The 27,992-nt window shown below is 32.7% G+C and overlaps 2 protein-coding genes across 4 annotated transcripts in view; both read right to left on the bottom strand.

The window, feature by feature from the left end:
• LOC143069191 (uncharacterized) overlaps positions 1-8,093 on the bottom strand; it is a 150,554-nt gene extending 142,461 nt beyond the window's left edge. For 2 of the 3 annotated variants that reach the window (XM_076243701.1, XM_076243700.1), the window contains exons 1-5: positions 7,559-8,078; positions 5,457-5,780; positions 4,699-4,854; positions 3,822-3,942; positions 1,630-2,472 (exon numbers count right to left, since the gene is read on the bottom strand). In XM_076243701.1, coding sequence (XP_076099816.1) covers positions 1,630-2,472; positions 3,822-3,942; positions 4,699-4,854; positions 5,457-5,780; positions 7,559-7,788 — 1,674 coding nt within the window. In that variant the 5' untranslated portion in view covers positions 7,789-8,078. Of the gene's footprint in view, positions 1-1,629; positions 2,473-3,821; positions 3,943-4,698; positions 4,855-5,456; positions 5,781-7,558 lie in introns of all 3 variants that reach the window. The other variant, XM_076243702.1, reaches the window with a different exon arrangement.
• LOC143066838 (uncharacterized) overlaps positions 1-27,992 on the bottom strand; it is a 265,369-nt gene that overhangs the window by 160,964 nt on the left and 76,413 nt on the right. The window lies entirely within an intron of this gene.

The raw sequence follows: 27,992 nt of genomic DNA, 5'->3' as shown, positions 1-27,992 counted from the left end.
AACCTTCATTTGTCAGCAAAAGGGTTAAACAATATTAATTTAAGTGGGTCAAATGGGTATATCTGAATCATTATAATTTACTTATCTACTTGGATTTACAAAATTTATAATTAATTCAAAAAGTAAATTTGGTACATATTTGGCTATTTATATAAAGGCATCAGCCAAACAAGATTGACAGTAAATTAAAGGATGTAACAGGGTAAACCTAAATTAGGCATCAGCACAACAAGCATAATTAAATAAGCATGAATGAAAAGGGACACATGTTAACCCTCAATGAGGCATCAAACTAACAACAACGACAACAACAGTAATACAACTTATTTTAAGGGCATATGATACAGTTATGATTCCATGATAAATGTTTTATGAAAATTTGGATACAAACTAGTTTTCACCTAAGCAATTTAAATATGTCAGATAAAAATATACCTTAATGTGCTGCAGAAGGGGGGGGGGGGAAATCTCTTAAAAAACAGATAAACAATATGGGCTTTTTGTTAAACAGTTCTTTGGAAAAAATAATTCAGTGTACTTTACACTATATTTATGAATTCTAAAAAAATGAATGTGGACTTTTCATTTAAATTAATACAATTTACTCTTCAAACCTAATCAAACTGAATTAATATGCCATTGTAAAAAAGGGTGGGGGGGGCCCTTCTACTCATTTCCAAGTTAAATAACTCTCAATCATAAAAAAAACCAGTTGAAATGCATCTTTTCCCAATATGTCACAGTTTTAAGTGTCCCATAAATAACATTGTACGTTACTAAGTTACCTCCCCTGTAACTGTATCATATGCCCTTCATATAGACATGCAGTATCATCTGTAGACATGGGTGTATAAAAAATTACAATCTTTTACAAGGTCTTAAAAATATTGTAGATTATCAACTTTAATAGGTTTTAATAAAAAAACCTTTGGTGAGTGAAAATTTGTCTAGTTCTATTTGTTTGTTTTATATGTTTGAAAATGTTGATGTTGATGACAAAGCCAGGACAAGCAAATGCTTTCTCCGGAATATGCATGAAACAATAACCATTGAAAAGTTAACATACTAGACTGTACTTGACGCAGGAATTACTCTTAAGTAGGCTAGGTCGAAATTATACATAGTGTGAGAACTGGTCAGTGCTTTTAATAATTTTGAAGAAATCTATTGAAAATTGTTAAAAAATATATTAATATTATAATACATAAATTCATGCATCTACAATGTACCTAAGTAAACCCACCACCCAGAAGAAAAATTAATCTTTTGCTTTAAATTAATTGTTTAAGTACCAAGAACCATTATTTTGAGTTGCATAGTATTTTGGATTGAAAAATTTTATAGATATCAAATTAATATTTAGTAAAATATTTAAAGTACCCATGGACCAATTTTTAGTAAATTTATTTTTATTAGATATAGGAAGATTTGGTATGCGGGCCAATGAGACAACTCTCCATCCAAATAACAAGTTATAAAAGTAAACCATTATAGGTCAAGGTACGGCCTTCAACACAGAGCATTGGCTCACACCGAACAACAAGCTATAAAGTGCCCCAAAATTACTAGTGTAAAACCATTCAAAAAGGGAAATTAACGGTCTTATTTTTATAAGTTCTCTTTACTCACTATTTCTAGAAGAAATGGTGCAATATAATCTGTAAAGAAGTTTTGCAGTTTCACCAGCATTCTGTTAAAAAATTCTTCATCAAAATTGACTTCTACATGTTCTATTCCATGTTTGGTGTAGAATACCAAATCACACTTTTTCATCTCCATAATTCCCATTTGTCCTTGCACTTGACAATAATACTGTGAAGAAAAATCAATATAACCATCAGAATTAGTTTTCATGTGTAATACAGATTTAGCAGATTTATTTCTTAGTGAAAACGGACACTTAATTTCAATAACTTTACTCTCATGGCATTTACATGTGATCACTCCATCTGGACTACAACCTATACATGGATACTTCGGATTTACCACCAAACCAGTTTCAGTTATACATTTATTCCTTTTCAAACCATGAGCTGTTTGGTATAGGTTCCTGGCTTTTGATTCCTTGCGTCTACCCCAGTCTAAGGCCAATTCTTGGAATTTATTCTTTACAGAAAGTGATTCACTACCTATAATTCGGCTGCAAATATGATCTGGGTCCTCATTATTCATTATAGCCTGAAAGTTAGAAGCAGTAATTAAACCTTTCCTCATAGTGAACCATAAGTTGTTGCTACTCTGGCCCTGAGTTGCTCTTGATATCAGCTTAACATCATCTGAACTGAATGATAGGCTAGCCATAAATTTATCAACTATGTCCTCTTCATTATCAATTAAACATACATACTTATCTTTAAAATACTTAGCCTTAGTAGGAATTGTTAAGTCCTGTATTGCCTCTGAATAGTCCATCTTTGCCACATCTACTGGTTCATGGGGTAGAAATTCTAGTGCTCTAGCCTCTGGATTTATCTATTCAAAAACCAAGTTGAATTATAAACAAAAGTATTAATTATATGTTTTTCAAGAAAAAATATCAATTTTGAATTTAAGAATTTGAAGAAAAATATTAACTGTATATATATGGACAATGGAAAAAGATATTAAGTATATTTTTTTAATTATGTGAATTTGGCATTTTAATGACTTCAATATTTGTGTTCACTATATGATGCATTTTCTTAAAAGTAAATTGTGAAAATTTGAAAAAGAAAATTAAGTATGAAAAAATTACACAATGTTTTAATAAGGGTTTTTTTCAGGGTTGGTATTTGTTGATATATTTTTGTTTTTGTTTACAATTTTTACTTTTACCTTTACTGGCTTTGTGGTGTTTTGTTAAAGCCAGGAGCAGAACTTATTTTTTTTATATATGAACTCAGTAACTTTCTTAAAAAACATTTATATTAGTTTTGAAATTAATGAAATGATTGCAAAATCCTATTAATGATTATATACTTGAACAAAATTCAAAGCATAAATTTCACAAGGTAAATTGTCACCATTTTCTGTAGTATTTTTTTTTTAAATAAGAATTAATGTTGTTTAAATTCATAAATTAAAAAGGTGACACTTGGTGCATATATATAATATATATGCTGCAGACTGAAGTGCAAAAATTTAAAATAATAATTGATATTGCATTGAACATTTAAGAAAGAACACTAATGCCATAATAAATAAATTTAAGCTTTCATTGTTAACAAAAAAAAAATTATAATAGGAGTAATATTTAAGTATTAAAGTATGGTTTATTGTTTAAAAAAGGTCTTGCACAAAAGTAATTATTTTGATATTTTTTTTGCTTTTTATATTTTTGAAAATGTAATTGTTACTGTCCAATTTTATCAATCCTTAAACTTTTCATGAATGGTTGATGTATGTTATAACTATGCACCAAGTGTAAGCACCTTGATACCTATTTTCAATGGACACGAGTTCTGCTCAAGACTTCATTTTGAGGTTTTAAAATTACATAGGAAAAAGATATCTGTACAATATGATTTCAAACCTCAAGAGGAGTCGCTAGAGGGCGCTGTACTTGAAGTATAGTGTATCCACCAATAAAACCGGTGGGCGTGTTGTTAAATTATTTAAGAAATAACTGTTTTGTATTTGAAGCTTTCAGGACGTCCATCGGTAGTTTTACTGTAGCAAATTTAGTTTACCTGGCGATGCATAGCAGAGACAGGTAAATGGGTATTTGAGACAGTAAAAGTACCTATGGATGCCGCAAAGCTTCAATTACAATACAGTTATCGCTACTCTAAGGCAAAACAAGTTCATAATTAAATTTCAATGCATAAGAATTGTTGTTATACCTGTGCTAATTTACTTGCAAACTGTTTTATCTTCTCGTCTTCTGCAGCTCTGTCAACCATCTGTCTAGGATCAAAACTGGAAACCACATGGTCTGCTGATGATACACATGCTTCCATCCTCCTAATTTGGAATATTAAACATTTAAATGTATTTATTGGACAGGCATTAAATATTGGCATTGTATGTGCCCGGTATTTAGGATTTCCAAGTTTTTCAGTAGCAACAAGAAACTTCCAGAAGCGACAAGATGAATATTTAATGAGGAGTCTATTTTCAGAGAAGAAAAATGAAAACAAAGTTCTTAATTATTATTGTTATTAAAATAACTTATTCCTAATAAATATAATAAAAAAAATGAATTAAAATGGTTATTTTTAGATTAGAGGCCAGTCTGGATCCTTGTGTAACATATATATTTATTACATTGGTTGCAATGAATTACATTGATTTCTCAGTTAAATAAAAACCGAAAAATTTCACATGTGAAATAACAGTTGTTATTATTTCACTCTCTGACATCATACAACAATAGGCGATGAACACAAATTGTGAATGCGTAGAAAAAAATATAGTTCTTAACATGTTTTGCATTAATTTCTGTAAAAAAATGCCATTTGCCAATGTAATGAAAAGAATAACTAATTAAAGACATCAAATATAAAAAAATATTCAACTCGTTGTGCGCATTCATGAATTAATGTGTTGTTCGGTCACTTGTTGAATATTTTTCTCCATTTGAATTCTTTGGTTAGTTATTCTATAAATACATGTATATACATATACTAATACTGTAATATATGAGTGAAATCTAGAATATTTTTTTATTAATGTTTGAATTTTACCAGTGTTAAAGATGAACATGATTAAGTTAAAAACCTTGGTTTGATAATTTTCATTCGTTCCACTTCTACTGGCTCATCGTGTTCCCTCTTTCGTTTCTTCCACTGGCAAGGACCATCAGTAACAGACTTCTTCTCAAATGCCTCCAACTCATATAAGCATGCTGCAACATGACGACAAGCTCCATCAGCACTGCAATTAAATTGTATTAAAGAAAGTTAGCACATGCATACATATATTATAATCATTATAGATTTTTTAAGGTTAACTAAACATTGGCATTTTTTATTGAAAGTCATCAAATTACATCAGCAGAATTTTTAAATTCCAACTGCCTAATACAAGACACAGAAGCTTGAAAACCAACCTTGAGTTTTGACTTTAAATCCACCTATACTTAAGGCTGTTATACAAATGTTCTTACAAAATAGTTTAACCCCACCACTTGGTTTCTGTGCATGTCCCAAGTCAGGAATATTTAATAAAATGGTCATTGTTTGTTGAAATATTTCATATTTGGTTTTCCTTCATTTTTTTTAAAAATAAATCAGACCATGAGCTGTATTCTATGGATTGTTTTACATGTGTCATTTCAAAAAATTTATAGCTGACTTCCCTTAGTTTTTTTCTAGATGTTGAAGATTGTATCTATAGTAAGATGATGATTTTGCTGTCAATTTGTCACTTGTGGAGAGTTTTATCAATGGCAATCATACCACATCTTCTTATTTTCATATAACAATAGAAAATACAGTGGGTCAAGAATTTGACAAATATAATAATTTTATATTTACCCTCCTGGACATTCACAGTAAGCTGCTTTAACATCACCTAGAGTCTTGTCTACAACAAACCAGCACTGGTAGGTCATCTTCCCAGTCAACGTCTTTGCCCTCTGTGTTGGTCTCACCTTTCCAATAAAAACACAAACTGAGCTGTTAACCTTAAGATAGTTGACTTTCAGTTCCTGGACATGTCCATCATAAAACAAGCGGTAGTCCTCTGCACTCTTATAAGCTTTCAATTTCCTCTTATCATAATCTGAACGTTGCAACAACAAATAATTGAAGATGTCGTACAAGGAAAAGTCAGGTATACCAGAAAAATCTTCATCATATCTGAAAAAAATAAAAGTTTAACAAATCAACACTACATAATGCATTGCTGGTAAGAAATTAATGGATTTTTCTAGTAAAACAAGAATATGTCCTAAGTACACGGATGCCCCACTCGCACTATCATTTTCCATGTTCAATGGACCATGAAATGGGGTAAAAAATCTAAATTTGCCATTTAAATTAGAAAATCATACCAAATAGGGAACATGTGTACTAAGTTTAACCTGAAACTCCCACTTTCATTTTCTTTGTTCAGTGGACCGTGAAATTTGTTTATCCGTACATTTTTGTTCCATGAGTTGAGTTTTTTGGCAAAGTGTCTCAACCCCCCCCCCTTTTCTTTTATTTATAAATCATTTTTATCCATACTGTCTTGAATGCCTTTTTTTAAATTTCACCATTGTCTTGTCAAATGGGATCTCCCTTTATAGTATTGTTTCAGATTGACAGGAATAATCATATTTTTAAAAAGGTGCCATAATATGAGTTTTAGAAATAATTTCATTAATTGGCAGCAACCATTTCATTTTCGGGAGGGGGGGGGGGCTATGGTTTTTTTTTTCATCTTCGGCCAAAGACAATTTATTTTTTTGGCAGCAAGGCGAAAACAATTTTTTTCTTTCAATTTTAGCATTACATTAAGTGGCAGTTGAGGGTGAAACACACAATTTTTTTTCTCAGGGTCAAAAACAATTTTTTTTTCTCCATAGACTGGAAACAAACTTTTTTTCCAAAAAAATCCATAGCCCCCCCCCCCGAAAATCAAATGGTTGCTGCCTTACTGCTAGATAGAAAAATATATTTTAGTAATTTGCTTCAGACACAAAGAAAAAGAAGCATGACCCTCATTTTGACTCCTTTTACTTTAGGAATCCCATTACTTGAGGGTTATGGTTTGATTATGGTTAGGGATAAAACTGTAGGTTTTCAAGTTAATGGACTAACATGCAATATGTACAGTTGGGTACTATTAATGTAAGAGTGAGGGTTTTAAGATTGGAGTAGAAGACTGGTGAGCACTATGCTGTATATGGTTGGGGTATGGCCTAGTCCAAATAATTGTGACTTCTGGCAACGCTTTTTAAATGTTTTTCTTGGACAGTCCAAAAAAAAATTAGAACAGCCTTACCAGACATCATAATAATTTGGACTGCCAAAAAAAACATTAAAATAGCTTTGCCAGATGTTATTATTATTTGGACTAGGGTATGACCCTACATATGAAAGTATTGTGTAAGTTAACATATTTTCAGGTACTTTTAAATTGTGAGAAGGATTGGATCTAAGTTCAAATGGTTAGATTCTAGGGAATACAGTGTTTACTTCAGGTCATGCCTTTATGGGTTAGGCAAATTTAAAAAATACAGTAAGGTTTAGGGTTCATTTATGGTTTGTATTGTTAGCATATTATATGATTTTCTAGTTTAAAGTAAGGTTTAATATTTAGGGATACTGTCAAGGTAGGAATATGGGTTAGTTGGGTACATTTTTATATAGGTTGGGGGCTCTTCAATTAAAAGAAAGCCGAAAATATTATTTTCTGACTTATTTTGTCAGTATAACTCATTCAAACGATAAAGGATATAATAAAAAATCTTAGTCAGGTAAAGGTACGAATTTTGGTTAATTTTAGGACAAGTGTATTAAGGACATACATATTCTACGTTGATAGCCCCTCGTTGGGACCCCCTAGTAAGAAAAGGTGAAAAAGCCGGTTTAAAGAAGTATGCAGAGGGGCGTAAAAGTCATAGAAATGAATGAAAAATTATCTAAATTACCCTCCTATGGTAAACGGGTCAGAAAAACTACAACCGGCTCTTCTCAGGCGATCTTGTATGGTAGAGTCTACGTCGTCTGCTAGAAAATTGGGGTCATACGGAATGTTCAATTTTTCCACCGCCTCAGCTAAACTGGCCAAATCTTTCTGTTTGTAACCATTTGCCACTATACCTCTATCTCTCAAATACAACTGAATCTTTGGAATTGTCAAAGATTTAAATGATAACATCGTTATAGTAGTATTATAGCAGAATGAAACAAGTTGTGTTGGGCAATCGCTATGGTAAACAAGCAAAAACTGTGACGTCTTTTGCCCCACCTATTTCCGGTCGATATATTTTGCAGATTTGAAAGCGAAACGCCATTTAATGTGCAAGTGGTCTATTGTATAAATTAAAAACAAAGAAAAATTGTAAAAATTGAAAATATGAAAATATATGACCAAAAACAACTTTGAATAAGAAATATTTTGTTAATTTATATTTTGACAAAAATTATCAACATAAATTTATTAAAAAACATTTACCAGGCATGCGCCGGAAAGTAAACATCTGTAGTCTGTACGTAGTCCAAATAATTATGACGTCTTGAAAGGCTATTATAATTTTTTTCTTTGACGCCTTACATCGACGTCATAATGCTGAAGCCGCCATTTTCGGTTGGACTTTGAGAGCATATTTTGCTCTCAACTTTGAGACCCAATTTAGCCATCAAATTTTCATTGAAGGCTAAAACAAAATGCATAAACAAAAATTCTTACCTTTTATGTGTTTGTTTGTGCAAAATATTTCCAATTAATCCCTACAGAAATAATAATATAAGGAACAATTCCATCCGAGGCGGGAACATGTCGACTGCATTTTTTAAAACGTTTGTCTGATTATAAAATAATATTCACACCAAACTCGGTAAAACCCGAATTTCCGGAACCATTGTTTTACATTATCCGGAAATTCAGGTCGGTGAAAATGTACCGAGTTTGGTTAAAAAATATATTTTATACACCTAAAATGAAGCATCTTTAGGAGAAATCAGCTAAACGTTTTAATAAAGCAGTAAATTCCTTCTCAAAGTCCAACTGAATATATGAGTTTGGCGTTATGACGTCGATGTAAGGCGTCAAAGAAAAAAATTATAATAGCCTTTCAAGACGTCATAATTATTTGGACTAGTCTGTACGTTGATGGTTTTCAGTAACAAAAGAAGAGAAGAAGAAATCCAACCCCCATAATAGATCATGAATTTATACATTTTTAGAATTATTTATATTTATTTTATCAAATATTATAGGATGCCGAATTGACTTTAAATAGGTGCTGATTTGACTAGTTCCGATTTAACAAGGTGCCGATTTGAACAGGTGCCGATTTGACTTGAAGTTGTACCCATTATAAATTGCCTTCCGACAGAATTTCGGCTGTAAAATCTCGTCTCTGTCCAAATTTCAGTCCTAACCTTTTGAAATGTGATGTAACATCCCCCTGGCAATCAAACAACTCTACTAAATGTGTGCCATGAAGATGTAAACATAAAACATAAATTGATAATGTTACAGACAGCATCCATGTTGTATACAGCGCCATCTATAAATAGTTCTAAAGGGAGATAAGGTAAACTTCTTCTTCTTCTTCCAAATTTTCACATCCTTTGTAGGACAACCACACCGTTACGGCGTGTAGAACAAAACCCACCACCATGAATGTAGGAATATAATATGTACACTATATATTGAATAATGATATCCTCCACTAATATATACAGGATCACTTTCTAGTTGCACAGAACGGGCAGATTTAATACTGCTGTTCCTCAATCCCAATCTTAACCAGCGCATACCAAATTTAAAGCACAGAGAACTTGAGAAAATACGTCGAGGAAAACGCACCAGAGAGGAAAACTGCACATTGGGACAATTCGTGCCAACAGGCCATAAGATTGAGGATTGAGGACGTATAGAAGAGGGACGAAAGATACCAAAGGGACAGTCTAACTCATAAATCTAAAACAAACTGACAACGCCATGGCTAAAAATGAAAAATACTAACAGACAAACAAAAGTATACATGACACAACATAGAAAACTAAAGAAAAAACAACACGAACCCCACCAAAAACTAGGGGTGATCTCAGGTGCTCCGGAAGGGTAAGCAGATTCTGCTCCACATTTGGCACCCGTCGTGTTGCGTATGAGATAACAAATCCAGTAAATAGTCTAATTCGGTAGGTCACATAGCTTGTATTATGCCGTGATTCTTAGTTGCGTTAAAAATTGTTAGGCTAGTTACCGGACATATATACAGGGGGGATTACAGTGGCGGATCCAGAACTTTTCATAAGGGGGCCCGTTGACTGACCTAAGGGGGGCTCCAGTCATGCGTCAGTGATTCCTTATATAAGCAACCAATTTTTCCCACACAAAAGGCGGGCGGGCCCCCAGGCCCCCCTGGATCCGCCTATGGGTTATATATGTTTACGTAGTAAAATAGTAAAAGATAAATGTTGTAAAATAAATTACTTCACTCACATTCACACGGGTAAAAAGAATAACAAGCTTGCAGCATTTAAATCTAAAAATAGTTCGCTTTTCACAATATAGACTATAAAGGATCTAAAAGCTAAAACACTTTGTCTTCTTTTCATCAGAGACTCTGTTTTCATTAACTAAAATCGAATAAAACGTTCATAGTGTCTACATACTTAATCCACGCATAGAATTTGTCGTTTTACATCATAACATCTAATAAAAAGGTTTTTAAGATTTCATCGTATAGATATATATTAGCACTTTGTGTGACGTTTACGATCTAGGCACGCACTGTATATGTAAAGCCAATTGTCATGTTTTTATTTACTTAGATCTAAAACTTAAAAACTTGTCTTCGTCTCAACTCGGCCGATTCCGTACCCTCATCTAGGAAGGAGCTAGAGTATCGGATTCTACCGAGGATTGTCGAATGCAAACCACCCTTCAGCTAATCAGAAAATGTTTCACGACTATTTTTCTGACTTACAGTGTTTTGTTTTGTTTTTTTTTTGGTTTTTTTTATAACCTTCTTCAGTTCAAATAATGATAACCTAGAATTTATTGTCGTTCTTTGCAAATCAAAGAATTGTGTTTTGTTTTTTTACAATTTTGGTATGGATACATACAGGATCATAAAGGAGGGGGAATAGGACCTTTATCGGGACTCCGGGATCGGGTGTTTTTAAACTCGGGATTTCGGGATTGACCCTTTCGGGATCCGGGAATCCTTTTTTTCGGATTTCGGGATGTCGGGATTTGCTTTATTTAAATTCGGGACCTCGGGATTTTTTTCAAGTCCGGGATTTCGGGATCAAGACCCCTCCTATCCCCCCTCATAAAGGGAAACTGATAATTTTTTGTATGATATGTGCTCATGTTTTTCAGCGATGATCCTTTTGTGCTGGGTTTTATACTGAATAAAATTAGTTAGTTTGTTTCTATACTTTTTTTTATTAAATGGCTATCCGCAATATGTTTAATAAGATCATTTAGTCTGAGTTGTTTGATTGAGTATCGAGAAAGAAAAAAAAATCTGATGTATGCAGCATAAGCACGAAAATTTTGATAACTACATGGCAGAGGGAGGGACAGGACTTTTTCGGGACGTCGGGATCGGGTGTTTTTAAGCTCGGGCCTGATTTCGGGATTGACCCTTTCGGGATCCAAGATTTATTTTTTCTAATTTCGGGATGTCGGGAATTAAATTTCTTTAAATTCGGGACCTCGATTATTTAGATATAGAGGTTGTTTTTTTTTTTTTTTTTTTTTTTTTTTTTATTATTATTATTAAAGACAGTTTTTGTACTAGTGTAAATTGATATCATTTACCTGAATGGTCTCAAATATTAGATAGTATCAGATAGTAGAGAAACAACAGTCATATCACATCCCATATATATGATAATAAGAGATGTTTCTGGAATTACGTATATCAAAATATTTAAGTTTAGTGCTTTTCGGTAAAATCCTATTTATTACAGAAATGCAATCTAAAACAAAAACCAAAGGCATCTTTTTAAATAACAAGATACCCAAGTCGGAAGAATTAATATTTTAATTAATGATTAAAAAAAGGAAGCTGAAAGTATCTATTTAAGGTCTTTCATAACAGCGGTATTTGTTAAAGGGACTGAAACGATTAGACGCGTGCTCAAAATCAGCATGCATGATGAGTTGGTTACCGTTATGTGGTTAAAAGCTTGATAAGTGAAATGACAACTTTATTGCACCTACGCCTACGCAGGTCAATTCAGTTCAATGATGCACCGTCTAATAGTTCTCGCACTTATATCATTAGCAACGCCAAAGTAAATACATCAATTGAGTGAAACATTTATATGCAACAGTTTTATCAAACGGTGCGAAAAGATGCAATTTAGTATTATGATTTGTATTTTTATATGTTGAATTTATATGTAGTAGTTTTAGACAAAAGCGATTAATAATCTGATTGAAAAAAATACCATTTACCTGAATGGTCTCAAATATTAGATAGTATCAGATAGTAGAGAAACAACAGTCATATCACATCCCATATATATGATAATAAGAGATGTTTCTGGAATTACGTATATCAAAATATTTAAGTTTAGTGCTTTTCGGTAAAATCCTATTTATTACAGAAATGCAATCTAAAACAAAGACCAAAGGCATCTTTTTAAATAACAAGATACCCAAGTCGGAAGAATTAATATTTTAATTAATGATTAAAAAAAGGAAGCTGAAAGTATCTATTAAAGGTCTTTCATAACAGCGGTATTTGTTAAAGGGACTGAAACGATTAGACGCGTGCTCAAAATCAGCATGTATGATGAGTTGGTTACCGTTATGTGGTTAAAAGCTTGATAAGTGAAATGACAACTTTATTGCACCTACGCCTACGCAGGTCAATTCAGTTCAATGATGCACCGTCTAATAGTTCTCGCACTTATATCATTAGCAACGCCAAAGTAAATACATCAATTGAGTGAAACATTTATATGCAACAGTTTTATCAAAAGGCGCGAAAAGATGTAATTTAGTATTATGATTTGTATTTTTTTAAAACTTTACATCAGTAGGATACAGTCCTGCATGATCTAAGCCGTGGAGATTTTTTTCTCAGTTATAAAAAGGCAAAATAAAGCTATTAATCTGTTATGGCATGCAGATAATAACATGCTAAAACAACAAGTTCTAAGGTTTTGGGATTTTCTAATAACCACTCAAAGATAGAAAAATATAGTACATGTTCTAAAAATGGGACAACTTTGACAGATTATCTATACACATACATTTAATGCATTAAAAAGAATGAAGGAAATTGAAAAGAAACTTCAGTTTTACATATAATATTAGGTTTACATGCATTTAATAATCTAGCCATACTCATTTTTTTCTAATAACCTATAATGAGACTTAATTAATTAATTAACTTAATTAATTTTTGTTGTTTTGTTTTTTTCAATGTAATAATGTCAAACTGTAACCAACACAAGAATGACGTTAAGATTTATACCGAAAACATGAATTTGGATGGTTTCGTTTTCCTGCGTTATGATATAATAGACCAAACATCAAAAACAATGTATGGATATAAGTTGTTTGCTTCACGTCCAATGGACAATATTTCATGATATTCAGGACGATACTATATAACAAAAACACTCAGTTGTATTAGCATTAGCAAAACTCATATCCGTGATTCAAGATTCAAGATTCAAAGTTTTATTTAGAGTCGATATTCAATAAACTACATAACACAAGCTCTAGACTTAATAACAAAATACAATACACACATACACAATACAATACACACATACAAAAGTCATGAAAAACAACACAATTTTAAACATATAATGCATAGTAAGATACCATAAATGACATATATAAGTTAAAAGCATATAGTACACTTAAAACATAGCACAAGTTAATAATAAGATTGCACAAATCATATAGTTACACAAAAAATAAAAGCAAAATAAAACAGGCATAAACACTATATGCATGCACTCCACTGGCATGAGCTATATTATGAATATTATATGAATGCATGGTCGACTTTGAAACTTTTGCTTATATATTATATATACTTTCTATGTTGAAGTTTGTGATGGAATGTCTGTCAATCAAAGATGGACCCATATAAAGCTGCTCAGTCTTAATATTTGGTATGCAGGTGTAATAATATTAGAACATCTCATTTCTTTGCCGCATAGTACATGGCCCAGCAGGGGCGGATCCAACCATTTTAAAAAGGGGGGGTTCCTAACCCAGGACAAAAGGGGGGGTTCCAATTACATGTCCCCATTCAAATGCATTGATCGTCCAAAAAAAAGGGGGGTTCCAACCCCCGGAACCCCCCTCTGGATCCGCGCCTGCCCAGTCGCCACAGTCCGCATAATGGACTGTTCACCGACTGGAACTTTTCTTCTATGGTACTGGCACGATTTAATTTATGATTATCATGATTATAGGTCCCTTATATTAATGATATATGGTACGCAATTGGATTAACATCGACATATCTCAATTCACTGAGATAATTTTACTCTACAATCAATGAAGTTTTTCACCAGTTATTTAATCGTGTAATCTTTCGGGGTTTCCCTTACAAAAAATGCTTAACTATTATATTTATATATATAAATATAGGAAGATTTGGTATGATTGCCAATGAGACAAATCTCCACATGGTCAGAGAACCAATGCACAAGAATTATACAACTATTAGTTAACGTACGGTCTTCAAAAATGAGCAAAACCCAAACCACATATAGCAAGCTATGAAAGGCCTCAAATGACAAATATAAAACAACTAACGGCCTGACTTATGTACAACAACAGCGGAAAAATATTATGATATATAGCAATAAATGCAAGCATACAGATTTATACAGGCTACTAACTTGCTACATGCACATTTAGAATGACGCGGATTTAAACTAGTTTGCTGCCTCAAGAACTCCCTGATAACCTGGGACAGTGCATGGTGAACTAGTACATAGAACATAAGAACAAACTATAAAAAAAAAATCATTGAAAAGGGCTTAACTCATCAGATTGATCGAAAGCACAAAACAACTAACAGAACACATCCTGGACGTGCCAGGGATTTATTCAACCCCACAACAACAACAGACACATAACGTTACTCGCAGTTACTAACAGTTAGTTCAAAGTCAATAACAAATAATTAAAAAAATATCTAATACAGATCTTATCAAAACGGGAAGCTCCCTTTCTGAATTGTATTGAAAATAGGTTAAAGGTTCCCCATATTAAGTTTTTTCTGGTGCAATTGAATACCTATAAACTGGTATCAATATAAAAATGAATACATGGTATGATTGCCAATGAGACAACTCTCTACAAGAGACCAAATGACACAGAAATTTACAGATATACATTAGGTCGCCACGTGCGCACGGGCTTCAAGAATGAGAAAAACCCATACCGTATAGTCAACCATAAAAGGCTTCAAAATGACAAATGAAAAAAATGAAATATGTACTAAAACAATGAACGGAAAACAAATATGATATACAGCAACAAATGACAACCTCTGGTTTACAGGCTCCTAAGTAGGAACAGGCATATATATTTATATATATATACATAATGTGACAGGGTTAAATCATGTTAAAGGCGCCAAGCATTCATGACCTTGGAAAATGGTGTAACGATTGGAATATTCGATTAAAAAAAAAATAATAATTAAAAATGAGCTTTCCAAAATTTTCTGTACTTGTAAAACGAAGATGTGGTACGATTACCGATGAGACAACTCTCCACAAGAGACAAAATGACACAGAAATTAACAGAACAGTATAATCAATGATCGAGATCTTCATTTGTACTTGTGAGAGAACGAAACGGATGCAATCAACTGAAAACCAAGATATCTTATCCTAATCAATTAATAAATCAATATGTCTACGACATCTTTAGAATTTCACTCATTTCAAGTGTTTATTTCATCGCATGTTATTTAAAGCAAATGTCTAAACTTCTTGAGATAGCGGATAACTGCAAGCTATTTTCTTCTAACTAGAGTATTAATATAGAAAAACATGTATGAGAAATCTGACAAGGACAGAACAGCCCATCTCCGAACCGTAACCACCAACAGAACTTTCATCTTTAAAGACATTTATGAAGCAACATAATAATGAGAAAATGTAGTAAAATTGCCAATGAAACAATTAGTACAGACGAGAGTCAGATTTTGAACTTTTGTTTAATTTTGTAGACTGGGTATCTCAAATCTTTTTATCTAAAAAAAAAAACGAAATGCCTTTAGTGGGAACTCTCGAGCTGAAACCTACACTATTCAGGTTAGCTGGGACAATATACTTTGTTATTTAGTTTTGTCATTTTTGTGCATGGGATCGTTAAAGAGACTGTCAGTGGTTTAAAACATTGCTTGTCAAAGACATAAAATTGAGAATGGAAATGGAGAATGTGTCAAAGCGACAACAACCCGACCATAGAGCGGACAACAGTCGAAGGCCACCAATGGGTCTTCAATGTAGCGAGAAACTTCCACACACGGAGGTGTCATTTAGCCGGTCCCTTAACAAGATGTATACTAGTTCAGTGATAATGGACGTCATACTAAAATCCGAATTATACACAATAAACTAATACTAAAAATCATAAAAGACTAACAGAGGCCAGAGGTCCCTGACTTGGGACAGGGGCAAATTGCGGCGGGGTTAAACATGTTTTTAGAGATCTCAACCCTCCAAACATGCTCCTTTTGAATAGCGACTGCTCTCTTTATTCTCAGAATTACTCTTTTCTATTGGAAATAGATATTCTACATTATTAGGTGTCGACTTTAAGTAAGGAATGTAACCTTATCCTTGGAAATGTTATATATCTTCTCATTACTTATTGTTTTCCCTTAAGGTAGCTGACACAATATTAAGATAGTTTTGCTTTAAAATTATCTATTCCACTAGTTGTTCAAAATTATTAGAGTTTTAAAATTATCTATTCCACTAGTTGTTCAAAATTATTAGAGTTTGAGCTTTTTCATATCCAGCGGCACATATTACAGTGTAATCCGGATTCACTATTAAACGATTCGGGGAAATTTCTATTGTCAAATTCAATTTCAAATAATAATATTTATGTTTAACAAAACTATGATCTGTTTGTGAAACGTGAAGGATATATAATGATTGGTGTGTTCATTGTTGGTCTTTAACGCCACTTTTATCATTATTCGCTATTTCATGGCATGTAGAGAAAAACTGGGAAGCCTGGAGAGAGACACTGACCTTCGACATGGAATCTGTCCATCCTTGTCAACTACGAATGAAGTGAAACTAAGCACCAAGTGTTCAAACTCTGAAATAAGTAATGAAGCAGTATTTTTCGAATTCACTAATGAAAGAAAATTCAGTTTTCGTTTTATTTGAATTTTTCAAATTGGAGAAACAAAGAGGTTTTAAAAACGAACTGAAGAATAAAAAGGTAGCAAAATGCTAAGTTCTTTCAAAAATATTCTTTTATCGCTAAGAGGCTGGCTTGTCATGCCAAGAAATTGCCTCCGTTGAAATTTCAAACATCCAATAGAGCAAATTACATCGATGATTAATATTGACCTTATGGTATGGGCACGGGACGTTTGCGCTTTTTTACCTGTAAAACGATAGGACATTTGCGCTTCAAATACTATGGACATTTGCGCTTTATGTTTTGATTCACCTGTATTAAATTGATTGGACATTTGCGCTTTTTACCTTTGTATAAGTGAACTTGGATGTTCCAAATTTGCAGACTATCTGCAAAAATTATGTGACAATTGAATCACGATTTACTTGACTCATCCTGCTATGTTTATCTTGTTGAAGAGTATCATTGAACAACACTCAGTGAATTACATTTAGATTCATTATATTGATGATCAGGCATTCCAGTCAAGAACTGTGAAAGAAAAACTTGATTTTTGTATTTGAAATGTGGACAAAATACCAGTCAGAATAGATAACAAGAGCTACTTATTTTGACTCTTTAGGCTTCAGATATTAAGCGAAACATGAACTGTGATGACTGTTCGTGTTTTATGTGTTTTAAAATGTTAACTTTTAGCTGTATATAAACTTTTAAACATTTAAAAAAATATGACTTGTCGGTCCCAAGCCAGTATAAAAGAGGAAGGAAGTCATAAAAACAAATATTGTATGTCCATTATTAATTTTTCAGTAGTCAAAATTCAATGTTAAGTGATGTATATTGAATAATGATATATAGTTTGTATTTCTGTTTTCAAGATAAAAAGTGAAGGTTCAATGTATGGACAACCTGAAAACCAAGACATATATATGATTCGGCGCGGGACGTTTGCGCTTTTTCATAGGACATTTGCGCTTATTTTTTTGGACACTTGCGCTTCAAATCATAGGACATTTGCGCTTTTTAAAAAAGGACATTTGCGCTGTTAACATAGGACATTTGCCCTTTTGCAATATTTTATTTTTTATGACTATCATATCTTCCTCTTTAATACTGGCAGAATAATATTTTTTCTTTATGGTTAAAGGTTTAAAAAAATCATTTAATAGCACATTTCATAGCACATTCATTTCATAGCACATTGATATGTGTTTAAAAGTCTATATACACTGAGCTAAAGGTAAACATTCTAAAGACCTAAAAACACGTACAGTCATCACAGGACAGTTTTCGCTTGATATATGAAGACCAAGGATTGGACAAATTTAGCTCTGTTTATCTGTCCAGACTGGCATTTCGCACACATTTCAAATATATATTCAATATTCTCTTTCCCAATTCTTGACAGGGGTGCCTGTTCATCAATATAACGAATCTAATGTGATTGACATACTGTTGTTCAATGATGCTCTTTAAAAAGATAAAAATATCAGGATGAGTCGAGTAGAACTGTTCATTATAATGTACAGGGAATTATTCTGGACCATTTGTCGTACTAATGCCAAATATAAGTTAAATTTATTTACGCAATAATTACTTCTCTTTAAAATTACAGATAGACGGCAATAGATGCAAAAGCGCAAATGTCCGGTCAATTTAATACTGGTGAATCAAAATTTAAAGCGCAAATGTCCATAGTATTTGAAGCGCAAATGTCGTATCGTTTTACAGGTGAAAAAGCGCAAACGTCCTGTGCCCATATAATTAAGGTTATTTTTATTTATGTATTTGCTGTTATTTATCCCCTGGTTATAAAACATGTCGATTGAGCCACAATGATTACTACATTGGTTACGGAGGACTTAAATACCAAAAACACGCAAGACAAGGAAGAAATGCCCAATTTTGATTATAATGGAATGGATATTTTAAGTAATGGAATGGATATTTCAAGTAATGGAATGGATATTTTAAGTAATGGAATGGACTACAACGACCCTTCAGTCACTAATTACAGATATACTTTATACCTTATTCGAAAGTTTATTTATTGAGGAACAAAAGGTACATAGTTAATGTGTTCCGCAACGCATATTAGAGGAGTAACACTATATGGGCACAGGACGTTTGCGCTTTTTCACCTGTAAAACGATACGACATTTGCGCTTCAAATACTATGGACATTTGCGCTTTAAATTTTGATTCACCAGTATTAAATTGACCGGACATTTGCGCTTTTGCATCTATTGCCGTCTATCTGTAATTTTAAAGAGAAGTAATTATTGCGTAAATAAATTTAACTTATATTTGGCATTAGTACGACAAATGGTCCAGAATAATTCCCTGTACATTATAATGAACAGTTCTACTCGACTCATCCTGATATTTTTATCTTTTTAAAGAGCATCATTGAACAACAGTATGTCAATCACATTAGATTCGTTATATTGATGAACAGGCACCCCTGTCAAGAATTGGGAAAGAGAATATTGAATATATATTTGAAATGTGTGCGAAATGCCAGTCTGGACAGATAAACAGAGCTAAATTTGTCCAATCCTTGGTCTTCATATATCAAGCGAAAACTGTCCTGTGATGACTGTACGTGTTTTTAGGTCTTTAGAATGTTTACCTTTAGCTCAGTGTATATAGACTTTTAAACACATATCAATGTGCTATGAAATGAATGTGCTATGAAATGTGCTATTAAATGATTTTTTTAAACCTTTAACCATAAAGAAAAAATATTATTCTGCCAGTATTAAAGAGGAAGATATGATAGTCATAAAAAATAAAATATTGCAAAAGGGCAAATGTCCTATGTTAACAGCGCAAATGTCCTTTTTTAAAAAGCGCAAATGTCCTATGATTTGAAGCGCAAGTGTCCAAAAAAATAAGCGCAAATGTCCTATGAAAAAGCGCAAACGTCCCGCGCCGAATCATATATATGTCTTGGTTTTCAGGTTGTCCATACATTGAACCTTCACTTTTTATCTTGAAAACAGAAATACAAACTATATATCATTATTCAATATACATCACTTAACATTGAATTTTGACTACTGAAAAATTAATAATGGACATACAATATTTGTTTTTATGACTTCCTTCCTCTTTTATACTGGCTTGGGACCGACAAGTCATATTTTTTTAAATGTTTAAAAGTTTATATACAGCTAAAAGTTAACATTTTAAAACACATAAAACACGAACAGTCATCACAGTTCATGTTTCGCTTAATATCTGAAGCCTAAAGAGTCAAAATAAGTAGCTCTTGTTATCTATTCTGACTGGTATTTTGTCCACATTTCAAATACAAAAATCAAGTTTTTCTTTCACAGTTCTTGACTGGAATGCCTGATCATCAATATAATGAATCTAAATGTAATTCACTGAGTGTTGTTCAATGATACTCTTCAACAAGATAAACATAGCAGGATGAGTCAAGTAAATCGTGATTCAATTGTCACATAATTTTTGCAGATAGTCTGCAAATTTGGAACATCCAAGTTCACTTATACAAAGGTAAAAAGCGCAAATGTCCAATCAATTTAATACAGGTGAATCAAAACATAAAGCGCAAATGTCCATAGTATTTGAAGCGCAAATGTCCTATCGTTTTACAGGTAAAAAAGCGCAAACGTCCCGTGCCCTGATTCGGCGCGGGACGTTTGCGCTTTTTCATAGGACATTTGCGCTTATTTTTTTGGACACTTGCGCTTCAAATCATAGGACATTTGCGCTTTTTAAAAAAGGACATTTGCGCTGTTAACATAGGACATTTGCCCTTTTGCAATATTTTATTTTTTATGACTATCATATCTTCCTCTTTAATACTGGCAGAATAATATTTTTTCTTTATGGTTAAAGGTTTAAAAAAATCATTTAATAGCACATTTCATAGCACATTCATTTCATAGCACATTGATATGTGTTTAAAAGTCTATATACACTGAGCTAAAGGTAAACATTCTAAAGACCTAAAAACACGTACAGTCATCACAGGACAGTTTTCGCTTGATATATGAAGACCAAGGATTGGACAAATTTAGCTCTGTTTATCTGTCCAGACTGGCATTTCGCACACATTTCAAATATATATTCAATATTCTCTTTCCCAATTCTTGACAGGGGTGCCTGTTCATCAATATAACGAATCTAATGTGATTGACATACTGTTGTTCAATGATGCTCTTTAAAAAGATAAAAATATCAGGATGAGTCGAGTAGAACTGTTCATTATAATGTACAGGGAATTATTCTGGACCATTTGTCGTACTAATGCCAAATATAAGTTAAATTTATTTACGCAATAATTACTTCTCTTTAAAATTACAGATAGACGGCAATAGATGCAAAAGCGCAAATGTCCGGTCAATTTAATACTGGTGAATCAAAATTTAAAGCGCAAATGTCCATAGTATTTGAAGCGCAAATGTCGTATCGTTTTACAGGTGAAAAAGCGCAAACGTCCTGTGCCCATATAATTAAGGTTATTTTTATTTATGTATTTGCTGTTATTTATCCCCTGGTTATAAAACATGTCGATTGAGCCACAATGATTACTACATTGGTTACGGAGGACTTAAATACCAAAAACACGCAAGACAAGGAAGAAATGCCCAATTTTGATTATAATGGAATGGATATTTTAAGTAATGGAATGGATATTTCAAGTAATGGAATGGATATTTTAAGTAATGGAATGGACTACAACGACCCTTCAGTCACTAATTACAGATATACTTTATACCTTATTCGAAAGTTTATTTATTGAGGAACAAAAGGTACATAGTTAATGTGTTCCGCAACGCATATTAGAGGAGTAACACTACCTACATATCGAAATACGCGTGAACATTAAGAAATAGCTTATTTTAAATGATGAAATGAACTGCTGCGACATTTCATCCCTTAATTCAGGAAAACTTTATGTACCATTTGAGAGTTCATTGCTGTCGCAATGACCATTAGAAGGATTACGGAGGATCTAAATTACAAAAATACGCGTGAAAAGAAAGAATTTTGAATGATAGCATGGATATTTTGAATAATGACATGATCTGTTGTGACCCTTCATCCCCTAATTTCAGAAATACCTTTAACCTCATTCGAAAGCTTATTTATAGAGGAACTAAAAGTATATAGCTAAAATGTAATGCGGGGAGTAACGAAAGACAAAAAATCGAAATACATGTGAGCATTAAGAAATACAATTGTAGCTTATTTTAAATAATGAAATGGATGAATGCGCCCCATCAGTCCATAATTAAGGAAAACGTTGTAACCATTTGAAAGTTCATTGATAGAGAAACAAAAATGGTTTAGATTATAAATAATATGTGCAGCAACGACCATTAAAGAGGTTGAGGACATAAATGCCAAGATAACAGTGAAGATTTAAAAATAGCCAATTTTGAATGATGGTATGGATTGCTGTGACCCTTCAACCCCTAATTACAGATATACATAATACCTCATTAGAAAGCCTATTAATAGCAGAACAAAATGTATGTAGTTAATATGTTCCGCAACGCATATTATAGGAGTAACGAAGGATCTTAATGTCAAAATATGCATAAACATTATGAAATATAGCTTTTTTAATAATATAATGGACTGCTGCGACTCGTCAGTAACAATATCGTTATTTAGAGGCAGTAACTCAGGCCCTAATTAGCGAAAACTTTATAGACAAAGTGAAAGCTTATTGATAGAGAAACCACAATGACGTTTAATAGGGTTACAGGGGACCAAAATGCCAAAATACGCGTGAAAATAAAATAAAAATAGCCAATTTTAGATAATGGAATTGATTGCTTCGATAATTCAGATCCTAATTACAAATAAACAAATTACCTCATTCGAAAGCCTATTAAAAGAGGAACAAAAGGTATATAGTTAATATGTTCCACAACCCATATTGGAGGAGAAATGAAGTACCAAAAAATCGAAATACGGGTGAACATTATAAAATAGCTTATTTTGAATCATGAAATGAACTTCTGCAACCCATAAGCCCTATAATTAAGGAAAACTTTATACACCATTTGCAAGGTTATGAAAAAGGAACAAAATTTTTATTGATAATATGTGCCCCAATGACAATTAGAAGGGTTACGGAGGACCTAAATACCAAAATACGCGTGAAAATTAAGAAATAGACAATTTTGAAAATTGGAATGGATATTTTGAATAATGCAATGGCCTGCTGTGAACCTTCAGCCCCTAATTACACATGAACCTTATATCTCATTCGAAAGCCTATTAATAGAGGAACAAAAGATATATAGTCAATATGTTCTGCAATGCAAATCTGAGGAGTAACGAAGGACTTAAAAATCGAAATGGGGGTGGACATTATGGAAAAGCTTACTTTGAATAATGGAATGGACTGATGCGACCTGTCAGCCCCTTATGAAGGACAACTTTATACACCACGTGAAAGCTCATTGATAGAGAAACAAAATTTATCAATAATACGTCCCTCAATGACCATAAAAGAGGTAACGGAGGACTTAAATGCGTGAAAAGAAAGAAATTGCCAATTTTGAATAATTGAATGAATATTTTGAAATAATGACATGAACTACTGTGACCCTTCAGCCCTATAATTACAGAAATAACTTCAAGCTCATTCGAAAGCTTAATCATAGAGGAACAAAAGGTATATAATATGTATATTGCTAATATGTTCCGCAACGCGGATGAGTAACGAAGTACCTAAAAATCGAAATACATGTGAACATTAAGAAGTACAAATGTAGCTTTTTTTAAATAATGAAATGGACTGCTGATACTGTCGGCCCCTAATTAAGGAAAACGTTATAACCATTTGAAAGTTCATTGATCGAGAAACAAAATGGTTTAGGTTATAAATAATATGTGCCGCAATGACCATTAGAGAGCTCGAGATTACGGAGGACATAAATGCCAAAATAACCGTGAAGATTAAGAAATAGCCAATTTTGAATGATGCAAGGGATTGCTGCGACCCTTCAACCCATACTTACATATTTACATGATACCTCATTCGAAAGCCTATCAATAGAAGAACAAAATATATGTAGTTAGTATGTTCCGCAACGCATATTAGAGGAGAAACGGAGGATCTAACATGTCGAAAAATACATAATGCATATTATGTGTCATTTAAAACTCTTATGGACCGTTGTCTCATTAGAAATCATACCACATCTTCTTTTTTATATAAAAATTAAGACATAGTTCTTTTTAAGAAAAGAATAAATACACCATGTGAAAGCTATTGATAGAAAACCCACAATTACGTTCAAGACGGTTACATAGGACCAAAATACCAAAATACGCGTAAAAATTAAGAAATAGCCAATTTTGAACAATGGAATGGATATTTTGAATAATGGATTAGATTGCTGCAACACTTCAGCCCCCAAATACAAATATACCTTTTACCTCATTCGAAAGCCTATTAAAAGATGATCAATAAATATGTTCCGCAACGCATATTAGAGGAGTAATGAAGTACCTAAAAATCGAAATACGGGTGAAAATTATAAAATAGCTTATTTTGAATCATGAAATGAACTTCATAATTATTTTTTTTTTCTAAATGAAAACCAAATATTTGTTTAGCCCCAACATTCATTTTTTCAAGGGGGTATAGTTATATTTGCTCGGAACAAACATTTGTTTTCCAAATCGAAGGATAAAACGCCCTGGAACAAACTAACATATTCCCTTTTTTCAATATACATGGTTCCTTTTATAAATGAAAAGATGGTCGATGTTTAAAAATAGTTAAAAAAAAAAAGACTGTTGCAATTTAAAGTATCATATTAATAATTTTTTGATTCTTTTTTATATCTAATCCTTTATCGGTGAAGCAAAATACTTTAGAATGATGTCGAGCACTGTCAGATTAATTATAAATTGCAGCGGAAACTAGAGGATGGAATGTGTACTTGTGGTAGAGATGATAAAACAACGACCTTCCCTGTATCAAATATCCGTGAGAAATGCGTAATCAGCATGTTATGTATAATAGCTTACAGTTATATTTCCCGCTTCATTCGCCCTATCATCATTTAACAATTTTGGACACTATCTAAATAAACATGTTAGTTGGGTTAACACATGCTGATTTATAATGTATAGCTTACAGTTACATTTCCCGCTCCTTCTTAGTCTCAAAACAAACCAAAGTGTTTGTACATGTATCTGAGTATTAATTTGGAGAACAATTTCGTTTTGGTGTTAAATATATGGTTTTAATAAAAGACTTTGAAATATCATTATATAGAAAGATCTTCTGATCTGCACAATTATAATATAATTAAGACAAATAGATGCATGCATTTCTTATTTCTTTTAATATTTAGACATTTGTTTTAAGGTGACTTCTAACACACATGACCTTTTAGCATATTTATATCTTTTAGAGATCTGAATAATAGGTGGTTTGAGTATACATCGACGAGACAGCAATCTTACAACACAAAACTTTTGGGTTTAACTATTTGTTTATTAACAAATGGTGTGATGAGTGAAAATGGTTTAAACTTGGACTATGGATTTTATATAACTACTTACTGTAGATTCAGAAATCATTGCGTGCATTTATTATAATTGCGATTTTGTCATTTTAGACTTAAATGCGATTTTTAACTTTTACGAATCTTATTATTGCGTTTACAACTCTGTCGCAATTTTCGCAATAATTAAAAACCTCGCAATAATTTAAGAATTTACAGTAATATACCTGGCAGTCTTTAAAGAAATAAAGTAAAATACCACATATATAAGATCTTTAAACTTCATTATTTGCATTTGAAAAACTCAACTCTGTGTGTGTTTACGGCGCTTCACTATATATATATATCTCGATAAGAGTAGGGGCCCGGGCCTGAAAAACCCTTCAAATCCGTGAAAATTAAGAAATAGCCAATTTTGAATAATGAAATGGATATTTTGAATAATAAAATGGACTGCTGTGACCCTTTAGTCTCTAATTATTAATATACCTTATACCTCATTCGAAAGCTTATTAAGAGAGGAACTAAAGTTATCAAGTCAATTTGATCCGCAACGCATATTAAGGGATGACATAGGAACTAAACATCGAAATACGCTTGAACATTAAGAAATAGTTATTTTGAATAAAGGAATGGACTGCTGCAAGCCTTTAGTCCCTAATCAAGGCAAAATTAATACACGACGTTAAAGCTTATTGATAGAGGAATAAATTCATAAAATTTAGAAAGGAAATGGGGAATGTGTCAAAGCGACAACAACCCGACCATAGAGCAGACAACAGCCGAAGTCCACCAATGAATTTTCAATGTAGCGAGAAACTCCCGTACCCGTAGGCGTCCTTCAGCTGGCCCCTTAAAAATATGTATACTAGTACAGTGATAATGGACGTCAAACTTAACTCCGAATTATACACAAGAAACTAAAATTAAAAAGCATATACAAGACAAATAAAGGCCAGATACTCCTGACTTGAGACAGGCGCAAAATTGATGCGGGATTAAACATGTTTGTGAGATCTCAACCCTCCCCCTATACCTCTAGCCAATGTAAAAAAAGTTAACGCATAACAATACGCACATTAAAATTCAGTTCAAGAGAAGTCCGAGTCCAATGTCAGAACATGAAACAAAAGAAAATAGATAAAATGACAATTATGATACATAAATAACAGCAGACTACTAGCAGTTAACTGACATGCCAGCTCCGGACCTCAATCAAACTGATTAAAAGATTATGTTTTCATCATATGAATATCAGGCATTAATGATATGTGCCGTAATGACCATTAGAGGGGTTACGGAGGACCTAATGTCCAAAATACGCGTGAAAATTAAGAAATAGCCAATCTTGAATAATGAAATGGATATTTTGAATAATGGAATGGACTGGTGCGACCATTTAGTCCCTTCTTATAGATATACATTATACTTCATTCAAAAGCTTATGAAGAGATGAACAAAAGGTATATAGTCGATATTTTCAGCAACGCATATTAGAGGAGTAACGAAGGAACTAAACATCGGAATACGCTTGAACATTAAGAAATAGCTTATTTTGAATAACGGAATGGACTGCTGCAAGCCGTTAGCCCCTTTTCAAGGAAAAATTAATACAACAAATTAAAGCTTATTGATAGAGGAATAAAATGAGTATTAATGATATGTGCCGTAATGACCATTAGAGGAGTTACGGAGGACCTAATGTCCAAAATACGCGTGCAAATTAGGAAATAGCCAATCTTGAATTATGAAATGGATATTTTGAATAATGGAATGGACTTTACGAGACTTTAGTCCCTAATCATAAATATACATTATACTACATTCGAAAGCTTATTTAGAGATGAACAAAAGGTATCTAGTCGATATGTTCAGCAACGCATATAAGAGGAGTAACGAAGGAATTAAACATCAAAATACGCTTGAACATTAAGAAATAGCTTATTTTGAATAACGGAATGGACTGCTGTAAGCCGTTAGCACCTTATTTTGGCAAAATTAATACACGGAATTGAAGCCTATAGATAGAGGAATAAATTTAGTTTAAACGATATGTGCCGTACTGACCATTAGAGTGGTACGGAGTACCTAAATGCCAAAATACGCGTGAAAATGTAGAAATCGCCAATTTTGAATAATGAAATGGATAGTTTGAATAATGGAATGGACTGTTGCGAGACTTTAGCCCCTAATTATAGAAATACCTTCAACCACAATTGAAAGCTTATTAAGAGAGAAACAAAATAAATATAGTTGATAAGTTCCGCAACGCATATTAGAAGAGTAACGAAGTACCTAAACATCGAAGAACGCTTGAACATAAAAAAATAGTTTATTTTGAATAATGGAAAGGACTGCTGCAAGTCATTAGCCCTTAATCAAGGCAAAATTAATACACGAAATTAAAGCTTATTGATAGAGGAATCAATTGATAAAATTTAGAAGGGAAATGGGAAATGTGTCAAAGCGACAACAACCCGACCATAGAGCAGACAACAGCCGAAATCCACC

Source organism: Mytilus galloprovincialis, chromosome 3 (assembly GCF_965363235.1).
Source record: "Mytilus galloprovincialis chromosome 3, xbMytGall1.hap1.1, whole genome shotgun sequence".
Taxonomy (NCBI): Eukaryota; Metazoa; Mollusca; class Bivalvia; order Mytilida; family Mytilidae; genus Mytilus; species Mytilus galloprovincialis.
The sequence above is the reverse complement of the archived record's forward strand: the minus strand, read 5'-3'. Positions and strand labels throughout refer to the sequence as shown.